The sequence below is a fragment of the Hemitrygon akajei genome, chromosome 30 (assembly GCF_048418815.1).
Source record: "Hemitrygon akajei chromosome 30, sHemAka1.3, whole genome shotgun sequence".
Lineage (NCBI taxonomy): Eukaryota > Metazoa > Chordata > Chondrichthyes > Myliobatiformes > Dasyatidae > Hemitrygon > Hemitrygon akajei.
Window position 1 is genome coordinate 36,975,417 of NC_133153.1, and position 12,821 is coordinate 36,988,237.

General features: G+C 45.6%; 1 protein-coding gene across 2 annotated transcripts in view; it reads left to right on the plus strand.

Moving 5' to 3' along the window:
• The window catches only part of itga11a (integrin, alpha 11a), a 195,205-nt gene that overhangs the window by 110,837 nt on the left and 71,547 nt on the right, over positions 1-12,821 (plus strand). For both annotated transcript variants that reach the window (XM_073032614.1, XM_073032615.1), the window contains 3 exons: positions 3,134-3,282; positions 6,382-6,522; positions 8,852-9,055. In XM_073032614.1, the coding sequence (XP_072888715.1) occupies positions 3,134-3,282; positions 6,382-6,522; positions 8,852-9,055 (494 nt within the window). The remainder of the gene's footprint in view (positions 1-3,133; positions 3,283-6,381; positions 6,523-8,851; positions 9,056-12,821) is intronic.

Here is a 12,821-nt window from a genome sequence, read left to right on the forward strand (position 1 = left end):
TTCTGACAGAACATTCTTGTTAATTAGAAAACTTGTTTAAGTGCCTAACAGAGAAGCAATGTTGCAAAACCTTAATGTCTGGTGAACTTGAGGCATAACTTTATATGTTCTCATTCCATACATGATTCATAAAACATGGCAATAACTTTGTAATAAATCTGACATAGCAAGATCCCACAAGCAATAGTGATATAATTGTCTTTGTAAGGCATAGGCTTTAGTACAAATCCTGGGGCAGGATATCGGTTCTTCTCCGAATGGTGCCTGGTGATCTTTGCCATCTTGAGAGGGCAAATGGGGTCTCGTTCCAACGTTTCATGTGAAAGATGGTGACTTCTAACTGTGTTGTGCTCCTTCAAGACTGCAGTGCAGTGTCAGTTCAGATATCAGGAGAGGGGCTTGAACCCACAACACAATCTGACTCAGAGGCCGGTACAAGAATGGAAAATGCTCACCATGTCAGGCAACGCCTGTAGAGGAAAAAACACAGATGAGATTGATGCACCATCGGCTTTTATTGACTGGAAGTTTTAAAACATGGAAAGTATTTTACGTCCGGAAAAATTGGATTTGGACCCCCAAGTCCCTGAAGCAGCTCTTGCCTTTGAACTCTGGCTTGCATGCTTCCATTCATACTTGGAGGAGGTTAGTGCAGCTGAACCCGCAGTTATGCACAGAATTCTCCTCTCGAGGGTCACCCCGAAAGTTTACTCATTTATCAGGGACCTGCCGACCTATGAAGGGGCACTGGACGCCCTCAAAAGACAGTACCTTTGGCCGGTGAACACCGTCTATGCAAGACATCGCTTAGCTACGCGATGACAGCGGGCTGGAGAATCGAGCGCCGAGTTTCTCTGAGCCCTACAGACACTCGTGCGGAATTGTGACTGCAAAACTCTCATGGCAGAACAGCATGCGGAGCTCCTCGTACGAGACGCCTTGGTTACAGGGATCAGGTCAATGTACGTGCGCCAGCGGCTGCTGGAAAATGCCGATCTTACCTTATGCTCGGCGATCGAGACAGCCGACACACTGGAGGCTGCTCTGCACAACGCTGACGCTGTCCAGCCACGTGATTCCCCCGCCGGTTCCGTGGACACCTCAGACCCCGCCGCTGCCAGTTCCCGCCAGCGAATTTGCCAACGCCACTGCCAGTCGCGATTCCACAAACTCCCTGAACCCGACCACAGCTGCTGCCAGTTGCAAGCCCGCGCAGTGTTACTACTGCGGACTCGAAAAGCACCCCCGAAAACGCTGCCCGGCCCGAGAAGCGACCTGTTCCAGCTGTGGGAAGAAGGGCCATTTTGCCAAGGTCTGTAGGTCTAAACCACGAGCGGGGTCAGGCAGCGCTGCGTGTGAGGCATGGGGGCCGCCATCTTGGTCGCCGCCATCTTGCCTGCTCACCTCGTGTGAGGCATGGGGGCTGCCATCTTGCATGCCCGGATGGGGGCAGCCATCTTTGTCGGTGCCAACATGCCCCGCCCCCTACCCACCGGTGCTTACCAGGCACCAAGACGGCAATTCAACTCTGGCCTCCGTAACCCTCGACCAAAGCGCCCCACACCAGCTTGCAAGGTCAATGATGGACATCCTGGTGGAGGGGAACAGGACTAGCTGCCTGTTTGACACGGGCAGCACTGACAGTTTTATTGACCCGGACACAGTGCAACGCTGCGGACTCGTGACACAGCCGGTAAGCCAGAGGGTCACCTTGGCTTCTGGGTCGTATTCCACAGACATCAGGGTGGGTTGTGTAGCGACATTGGTGGTGCAGGGCACAGAATATCGGAACTTTGCGCTACTGGTCATGCCTCAACTGTGCGCGCCTGTGCTATTGGGGCTGGACTTCCAGAGCCACCTCAAAAGTGTGACTATGGCATATGACGGGCCCCTCCCACCACTCACTGTCAGGAATCCTCAGTTTTGTGGGACTTTGCCATATACCCCACTACTGACCCCACACACACACCGAACCACACGTCCCACCCAGCACCATGCCGACAGCTGCGCTACTGACACCACTTGCAGCCTCTCCACCCTCAAGATCCCTCCCCCACCGCTGTTCGCCAACCTGACCCCCGACTGTAAACCTGTGGCAACTAAAAGCAGGAGGTACAGCGCGGGGTACAGGGCCTTCATTCAGTCAATAAAATTGATGCACCATCAATAACTCTCTGAGACGTGAGGCGAGATATCGGCTTTTATTGACTGGAAGAAAGAACAAGCAGTAGTTGACCACCATACTACATCCTGGAGACTGAGGGCCGGGCTCAGGCCTCAATCGCCTTTATACCGGGGTCTGTGGGAGGAGCCACGGTCAGTAGGAGGGGCCACAGGAGCAGTCAGCAGGGGGCGTGTCCAGACAGGTATATGTAGTTCACCACAGAGATGAAGGCTGAGGCTAAGTTTGGGCCTGGACTCAGTGGAAGCTAGAAACCAGAGGAGTTTGGGATAGATGCATGGACGGGAGGGGTATGAATGGCAATGATCCAGGAGCAGGTCAATGGGACTAGGCTGTATAACAGTTCACATGGACTAGATGGACCAAAGGGCCTAATTCGGTGGTGTTGTGCTCTATGTTCCAGGTGATATAGTGTGCTATGGTCCAGGTACAGGTCAATGCGACTAGGCAGAATAAGAGTTCAGCATGGACCAGATGGGCCAAAGGGCCTATTTCTGTGCTATGGTCCCCTATGATTCTATGATTCTATAAAACTGAGAACTAACATTGTAGCATATAAGGTTCTGAAATGGCGCAACAAGGTAAGTGGATACTTCCACACATGGGAAACCAGAACTTTGGCTTCAGATGTTGTCTTTTTGTCCTTTCAAGCTGAAGTTCCTCTGAGAGGATCATGGGTCTTTGGAATCTGCTCTCTGCAGACTGGAGTGGACGCTAAATCTTGAATGCATTCAAGGCCAATTTTTGGTCAACACAGAAGTTGTGGAGTTCGGGGGAAAAAATGGAGCTGAGGCCTCGATGGACCAGGCTCCGGATGCCAAATGGTCTACTTCTTGGATTTCTTATGTTCTTATGAGCTTAGAGTTAATGTTTTGGATCAATGAGGTCCCCACCCCCTCCCAGAAACCTGATGCTCATGAAACCCCCAACACTCTGTGTTTTGTCTTTCAGGGTACACTGTTACCTCAGTGATGCCAAGGTCAGGAAGGCGATGGTACGTGTCAGGTGCTCCCAGGTTCAACCACACTGGAAAGGTCATTATATTCACAATGAGGAACAATGGAAACATCACAGTGCAGCAGTCACTGAAGGGACAACAGGTTAGTGAAGTGGCTGGGGCAGAACTATTCCATTTATCACTGTCCCATTGACTTTCTGCACACATGTGGGACAGATGTGCTTTGGACACATGCCAGTTCACCCTCTCTAACATCTGTTCATATCGAGCCTCTCGGGACGTAGGATAAACGGAGTGGAGCTCGTCAAGAAAATGTCACTGATGGAGAGTCTCCCACTTTACAATGGCAAATCTCCCAGCTGTTCCTGGCTACTTCGAGCTAAAAGAGAGATTGTATGTTGCTGGTGATCTTTGCCAGGAATCCTCACTCTGGGTTATAGTCATTGGGTTGTTTTGAAAAATATGCGGCAGCTTTAGCAACCTCTTTTATTTTTAATAAATAAGACAAAATCTGCAGGAACTTTCATATTGCTAATACAAAGGGAAAAGTGCTAGGCAAACTCAAAGGTCTTAAGGTGGATAAGTCACTTGGACCAGATGGACTACATCCCCAAATCCTGAGAGAGGTTGCTGAAGAGATAACAGATGCATTGGTCATGATCGTTCAAGAATCATTTGATTATGGCATGGTCCTGGAGGACTGGAAAATTGCAAATGCCTTTTCATTCTTTAAGAAGGAAGGAAGGCAAAAGAAAGGAAATTATAAACCAGTTAGCCTAAACTCAGTGGTTGGGAAAATGTTGGAGTCTATTATTAAGGATGAGGTTTCGGGGTATTTGGAGACTAGTGATAAACTGTCAAAGTCAGCTCAGTTTCTGTAAAGAGAAATCTCACCTGACAAATCTGTTAGCCAAGGAAGTAACATGCAGGATGGACAAAGGAGAGGCAGTGGATCATCTACTTGGATTTTCAGAAGACATTTGATAAGGTGCCACACATGAGGTTGCTTAACAAGATAAAATCTCATGGCATTACAGGAAAGATACTGTAATAGAGAGAGGAATGGCTGACAAGCAGGAGGCAATAAGTAGGAATAAAGGGGACCTTTTCTGGTTGGCTGCCAGTGACTAGTGGTGTACCTCAGTGGTCAGTATTGGGACCGCTACTTTTCACGTTGTTTGTCAATGATTTAGATACTGAATTGATAGCTTTGTGGCAACATTTGCAGATGATATGAAGATAGGTGGAGGGGTAGATAGTGCTGAGGAAGCAATGCGATTGCAGCAGGACTTAGACAAATTGGGAGAATGGTCAAAAAAGTGGCAGATACAATACAGTGTAGGAAATGTATGATTATGCATTTTGGTAAAAGGAACAATAGTGCAAATTGTTATCTAAATGGGGAGAAAATTCAAACATCAGAGGTGCAAAGGGACTTAGGAGTCCTCTTACAAACTCCCAGAAGGTTAATTTACAGGTTGAGTCTATGGTAAAGGAGGCAAATACAATATTGGCATTTATTTCAAGGGGAATAGAATATAAAAGCAAGGAGATAATGGTAAGGCTTTATAAGACACTAGTCAGGCCACACTTGGAGTATTTTCAACAGTTTTGGACCCCATATCTCAGACAGAATGTGTTGTCATTGGGGAGAGTCCAGAGGAGGTTCACAAGGATGATTCCAGGCAAGGGGTTTATCATATGAGGAGCATTTGACAGCTTTGGCCTTGCACTCACTGGAATTTAGAAGAATGCAGAGGGATCTCATTGAAACCTACCAAATGTTGAAAGGACTAGATACGGTGGATGTGGAGAGGATATTTCCTCTTTTGGGGATATCCAGAAGTAGAGGGCACAGCCTCAAAATTGAGGGGAGACCTTTTAGAACAGAGGTAAGGAGGTTTTTTTTTAGCCAGAGAGTAGTGAATCTCCGGAATGCTCAGCCACAGACTACCGTGGAGGCCAAGTCTGTGGGTGTATTTAAAATGGAAGTTGATAGTTTTCTGATTGGTCAGGGCATCAAAGGATACGGCGAGAAGGCAAGTGTATGGGGTTGAGTGGGATCCAGGACTAGCCATGATGAAATGGTGGAGCAGACTCAATGGGCTGAATGGCCTAATTCTACTCCTATGACTTGTGGTCTGTGGTCTAACCTGTTTCCTAGAAGAGTAATACCAGTCACATCAGCTCTTTAAAGGGATTCTCTCTCAATATGCTCAGGGTACACACTTCAGGCTGATTCAATTTCAAGTGTAATTGTCATTCAACCATTACCCATGAATACAGCCAAATGAAATGGCATTCCTCTAGGGCCAAAGTGCAAAATGCGGTGCCTACAGTCACACACAGCCAGATATTGTTCGCTCGTTATGTGCCGTGCAGTATGATGTAGGCAACCATGACATACCTCCACCCCTCCACCCTACATATATGCCACCATTTGTATGAAGAAAGAGAATCCCCTCATGTTCTTTCCCCTCTCACCTCTAGTTCTTGATTCCCCAAGGCTGAGTGTCTTCACCCTATCGATACCCCTCATGACTGCATACACTTCTATAAGATCACCTCTCAGTCTCCGATTCTCCAAAGAATAAATTCCTGGCCTGTCTAACTTCTCTCCATATCTGTCATAGAGCATTACAGATTAGAAACAAGCCTTTGGCCCATTTAGTCTGTGCCAGCCTGGTTTCTGCCTAGTCCCAACTACTTGCACCTGTTCATAGGGCTCCATACCCCTCCCATCCAAGTATATATCCCAACTTCTCTTAAATGTTACGTATTTGGAATGTGGGGGGAAACCAGAGCACCCAAAGGAAACCCACACAGTCATGGAGAGAACGTACAAACTCCTTAAAGACGGCGACGGAATTGAGCCCAGGTCACTAGCGCTAAATAGTGGTTTGCTATGCTACCATCCCAACCCCACACATGTGTAGGTCTTCCCCAGGTTAGGAAAGGGCCCCTTTCCCATGAACTGTTTGTAACTTAGGCATTCACAAGTCGGAAATGTAGACTAGAACTCAATTCCCACGCGACAGAAGATACCTGAAATCCTACAACAGGCAGTAAACCCATCCTGACCACCTGGTCAATGCTCATTCATATATATAGGCTGTGCATCCTGTACGTCGAGAGTTCACGAGCTTGGGGTGAGGGGAGGGGAGACTTGCACCCAGAATGCTTCATGATAACTTTTCAATCTTCTGGTGAATCACTCTCCCTCCCCATGTTTCTTTTTAAGATCGGCTCCTACTTTGGAAGTGAGATCGCCCCAGTGGACGTGGATGTTGACGGAGTGACAGACATCTTGTTGGTTGGTGCCCCCATGTATTTCAGTGATGGCAAGGAGAAGGGTAGAATCTACATCTACTCTCTCAGCAAGGTAAATGCCAGTAGGCTGTTTTGGAATGACCATGACTTCCTCGGGATCTGTTTCCCTCCCTGACCTCATTCCACTACAATTCCGACAGGGTTAGAGCAAGTGACTGGGAATGGGGCCCAAAATCATGCTATCCTGTGGCCATCTTGGGAAGCTTGGTTGCCTAGTGGTTATCAGGAGACTAACAGTATCATCAGCCAAGGGTCACCAGCATTTTTTCTTCCTCAGAAGGCGAAAGAAATTGCATGGCAGTTACTTTCCAGCTACTCCATCTGCACTGCCCAAACCCATGTCCTTCACCCCCCAAAAAAGGGCAAGGCAGTGCACGTACCTGAACGTTCCCAGGAAAACCAGCATCATATGGAGTTAGACGTATATTTGGTGGCCACTTTATTAGGTACAGGAGTGGGGACTTAGTGTGGTCTTCTGCTGCTGTAGCCCAACCACTTCAAAGATGCTCTTCTGCGCACCACTGTTGTAACGCATGGTTATTTGAATTATTGTTGCCTTCCTGTCAGCTTGAACCATTCTGGCCAGTTTCCTCTGATCACTTTCAATAACAATGTGTTTCTGCCCACAGAACTGCTGCTCACTTCTTTTTTAGAGCAAACACGAAGAAATCTGCAGATGCTGGAAATTCAAACAACAACACACACAAAATGCTGGTGGAACACACCAGGCCAGGCAGCATCTATAGGGAGAAGCACTGTCGACGTCTCGGCCCGAAACATCGACAGCGCTTCTCCCTATAGATGCTGCCTGGCCTGCTGTGTTCCACCAGCATTTTGTGTGTGTTGTTGTTCTCACTTTTTTTTTGTTTTTCACACCATTCTCTGTAAACCTCAGAGTGTTGTGCATGGAAATACCAGGGAATCAGCAATTTGCAAGATACTCAAACAACCCTGTCTGGCACCAACAATCATTCCACAGTCAAAGTCCATGATTATATTTCTTCCCCATTCTGATGTTTGGTCCAAACAACTGAATCTCTTAACCATGTTGACATGCGTTGAGTTTCTGCCACATCATTGGCTGATGAGATATTTGCATTAACGAGCAGGTGTAAAGGTTTACCTGATAAAAAGGTCACTGAGTGTATAATTCTAGTTCTTTATCATTCACTTTTGAAATCCTGAACTCCCTACACAACGACCATGTGAAAGCACCTTCACCAGAAAGGCTGCTGGGTTCAAAGAGGTGCTCACCACCATCTTATCAAAAGCAATTAACAGTTGGACATTAAAGAATGGCGTTTACCTTTGACACCCCTTTCCTAAAACTCATTGACATCTGAAAATGTCAAGCAATGCCATGCTATGTTGGCACCAGAATATGTGGAGACTCTTGTGGGCTGCCCCCAGCACACCCTTGGGTGTTTTGGTTGTTAATGCAAGTGATCCATTTCTCTGTATTTTTCAATGGACATGTGATAAGTAAACTGGACTCATGAATCTTAGAACAATAATTTAACTAAAAGAAAGATTAGACGTGGACAGTAAAGTCCAGCTTTGGCAGGAATATCTGCAGAAACAGGAGAATTCACTCCCGAGAGATGAAGTTCCAGTGCCATTCATCAGAATAACAACTTCTATCTGTCTACTCCCGTACATCACTGAGGTTAAGGCACCAATAAGCGTCTTTTATCTCCGGTGGTGTTCAGGGCTTCCTTATTCATATCAGTAGCTTCCTCTCAGTTTTCACTGCTGTCAGTCATGCAAGTCCCAGGTGGAGACTCAGGAATACCATCACACTCAGATGTAGAAGGATTCTTCATTGCTGTTTCCGTAACAGTTTTACTTTACCAGTCAGGGTTGTTGGCCCTGAGGTGAACCCCCGAACCTGGAAGACCCTCTTAGTCAGACCTCTACCCTTTGACCTGTTTGGCATGGGTGACCCTACCAGGAGCCAAAGCATAAAGCCCTGACTCCAGCCAACACAGCTCTCCAGGTCACTGAGGCATGCAAGCCTCCAAACCACGACAAGGACGTGGTCCTCGGAGAAATAATAACTTAATTCAGTCTCAAGCTGCAGGACGTGCTCAGCAGGTCAGGCAGCATCTGTGGAGAGAAATGGTCAGTCAACTTTCCAGGTCGAGACTCTTCTTCTAGACTGATACTGCCTGGCTAAAGTTCCTCCGACAGTTTGTGTGTTGTTGTCTGCAGTCCCTGTGTTGCCAACTGCATCGAGTCTCTAAGGATCTAAGCCTGTATGTAAAGTTCACTCTAAATATGAGATATATTTTTGTATTGGTTTCAGCTTCCTGTATAGTTTGAATGTAATTTTAGTACAAGACTCTGCTGTAACATTTAGAACCTGCTGGTTTGTTTTACAGAGGGTTTTCATTTTCAATAGTTTTCTGGAAATTTCCGACACCACACAAAACTCTCGCTTTGGCTCCGCCATCGCTGCTGTTCGCGATCTCAACTATGACGCGTTCAACGATGTGGTGGTGGGAGCACCGCTGGAAGATGACCACCGTGGAGCAGTTTACGTATTTCACGGACACAACAGAAACATCCTGAAGAAATACAAACAGGTACGTGGTGCAGCACCCCCTCTTACCCTACACTCCGTGGAGATTCTGAGCCCATCTGAAACCTTGGCTGACAGAGATCTCTCAATACGACTCTTTCTGCAGTCTCATTCTTGCTTAAGAATGCTTTGTACAAAAATATCAGGCCGGATAACTTCCCCACCCTTAGTATTGTCAAAGAGCCCTCCCATCCACCCCACAATCTCTTTGATCCCGTACCATCAGGCAGGAGGACAAAGACTGCTAAGTTGGGAAAGAGCTTCTTACCAGGCCGTGAGGCTACTGAACTCTCTGCTACCACCCAGGTCTCATCAGGTATGAAGCACCAGTGGCGTTATACTGATAACTTTTTAACCTGTGTGATAAATGCGCCTTATGCTAAATGACAATTTTCTGCAATGATTTTGTTATTTGTTGATTTATTTGTGGTAATATTACTTTATTGTTGTATGTGAGTTGCAGTACTGTGCAAGAGTCTCAGGCACACATAAATATAGCTAAGGTGCCTAAGATATTTGCACGGTACTGTATTTGTCAAGTAATACCAGGGGTGGGTGGGGGGGGGGTGTGACATCCAGCCCTGAGACACCAGACAAGGTCATTTGATTCCAAACAAATAGTTTACTCATCATTACTTAATATCTCTCTGGTGCTTCCCACTCCCTCTCCACTCCCTGTCCCTTTCCCACTCTCAGTCCACAACAGAAACCCGTATCAGAATCTGTTTTATCATCACTCACGTATGTCATGCAATTTGTTTTTTCTTGTGGCAGCAGTACACTGCAATACATAAAACTACAACAGTACTGTGCAAAAGTCTTAGGCTCCCCAGCTATGTATATGTGCCTAAGACTTTTGCACAGTATTATATATGTACGTTGAAATATTATTTTGTTTGGCAGTACACATGTATACGGTTGAATGACAATAAACTTGAACTTAAACTTGAACCACTGCCCCATAGCAGGTCAGGCAGCAACTACGGTGTGGAATAAAATATTTTTTCATAATTCCTCCTTGTTCCTGAGTTGCCTACAAATGAATTGTCTCAGTCTCCCTCTATCAAGTCCCTCATGGTCTTACTTCATTTGCGCAATTTGTCTTTTTTTTTGCACATTGGTTTTTTTCAGTAACACACATGAATGCTGGAGAAACTCAGCAGGCCAGACAGCATCAATGGAAAGAATGCAGTTGACGTTTCAGGCACAGTCCTTCATCAGGTCTGCCCTGATGAAAGGACTCAGCCCAGAACACTGACTGTACTCTTTTCCATAATGTTGCCTGGCCTGCTGAATTTCTCCAGCATTTTGTGAGTGAGGTTGTGTTCATGGATTCAATGTCCATTGGATTACAGAGGGGATGAAGCAGTTCCTGAATCATTAAGGATGCGCCTTCAGGTTCTTGTACCTCCTTCCTGATGGTAGCAATAAGAAGAGGGCATGTGTAGGTGATAGGGATCTTTAATGATGGATGCTGCCTTTCTGAGACATCACTCCTTGAAGATGTCCTGGATGCTGGGAAGGCTAGTGCCCATGATGGAGCTGGCAGTGTTTACAACTTCCTACAGTTTATTTCAATGAATCTCAAGGTAATACAAATGTAAATCATTTAACTTCTCTTGATAGGACAACCAATCAAAATCCTACAAAGCTCTATGAAGAGTAGGAAATATCCTTCTCCTCATCCTGAGTCCTGGCCAATGTTTATCCCTTACCTGCCACTTAGAACTAGGTTGCTGGGTTATTAACTTATTTCTTGCTGCTTCAAGAAGCTTGGTGTGCACAAATTGGCTTACAATAGAGATTACATTTCAAAGGATCAGAATTCATAAGCCACTTTTAGATGTCCTTAACTATGCTATACAAATGCCAGTTCTCCTTACTCTTTTATTTCTTAGTTCAAAATAAACTTGTTGATAAATAGAACCCCAAATATAAACTTACAGCAACTAAGAATCTTAAGCCAGTTCCTCAATGAATTAAATTGGCTGGTAGCAAGTGTTGATGAGTCTATTTGTGGTTAATCATTTCTGCCAGTAATTATGAGGTTGTGAGATCACTTGAGTGAAAACAAGTGTCCTTAATTACTTAAATAGGCAGAGTAATTTAAGTCATGTTAACTAAAAGCATGCCCCCTACACAATGATGACACACAAATTGTTGAAGCATTCCATTTTTTTTGTGATAGTCTTAATTATGGATTGACCTAGCCAGTGACTTGGCTTTCCCTATTTCAGTGATGGTCATTTTAACCTTATCAATCAATGCTGGAATATTGTTGGACCTATGAACCACCCCCATTTTCACAGTCATGAAAAGAATTTAGAGTCCAGGTGCTGGCTTTAGAGAACAAGACCTGGGTGTGCGCTGTAATCCTGGAAGTAATTGCAGGCTGCACATTGGAACATGGCCCGGGAGTTCTACAAGATGGAGAGGAGGAGAGAGCATTTTCATCACTGCTGCTGGCAATGAATTACAGGACATCGTCTTGGATCAGCACTATTTTAAAGTATGATAAGTTCTTGGAGCATTTAATGAAACTGGATTCAGTTTTATGTTTGAAAGATTATTTTAGGAAAGTACAGTCCAGTTGGTGGTAGTAATGCACCTTTAAGTTGGACTGTCAACTGCCTTTTAAAGACAGAAGTTGTCAAGTGAACTTGGTTTAGTTCCTAAAGTGCTCTCCTCATTGACTTTCTTCCCTTCCTCCTCTAGAGTTAAAGTAAGGTAGCTGGTTGTGCTCAGATCAGTTTCAGAAGCCAGCCACATCTGAGCCTTTTCCTCCTTTGTTGTTTGTACTCAAGCAGGCGTGGTAACAGTAGAAATTCTCACATTAGCATACGGTCAGCCAATAGTGGACCGCAGTCGAAGGCAGAAGCCTGCAGGTGCTGGGAATCTGAACTGAGACCAGGAAATGCTGGAAAATCACAGCAGTTTGAGCACCATCTGTGGAAGTAGAGACAAGGCTAATATCTCAGGTCAGAACGGTTCTGGTTAACTGTTTCAGTCCTCCTAGATTCTGCCTGACTTGCTGAGGCTTTCAAGGCCTTTCTGATTTTGATCTGGCATCTGTTCCTGCCACAGCCCTGTGTACGTGAACTGACATTGGCTCCAATTCCAGGTATGCCCCCATTTCAAAATTTCCCTCATGATTCTCCCCTTCCTGGTCCAGTGGTGTTAGAGCCAACATTAAGGAAGGGCCAGAAGTATTGCTGAGGATCCCACAATCTTTTTGACCTACCACCATCAGGAAGGAGGTACGGGGGCATTGGGACTAGGACGGGTAACAGCTTCTTCCCTCAGGCTGTGAACTAATGTAAACCCTGGCACGCTGAGGTCTCATCACTAGAACAGTGAGCTGGTTATCTAAGCTGCATACTACATGCACTTTGAATTATACCTTATTAACTTATTTGTGGTAATATTTTGTCTTGTATGCTCTGTGTGATATATGTTTTCCGGTTGTGTTGTGGTCCAGGGGAACGTTGTTTCATTGGGTTGTATACATGTGCAATCAGAAGACAATAAACTTGAACTTGAACACATTCAGCTGCTTCTTGGATTAACGTTAGCTGACTGACAATAGAACAGGCGAGATCTTCCCAGTTTGCGCTGTTCTCTATACTTCTGAGCAATAAATTCTGAGCAACAATCTACCTTCAACAGTTAACCCTCCTCTCAGGATAAGTGGAAGGTTAACTGTTGAAAGTAGATTGTTATACTTTCAGAGACAGTAAGTTATGACCAAAAGTATGAAATACCAGATGGGC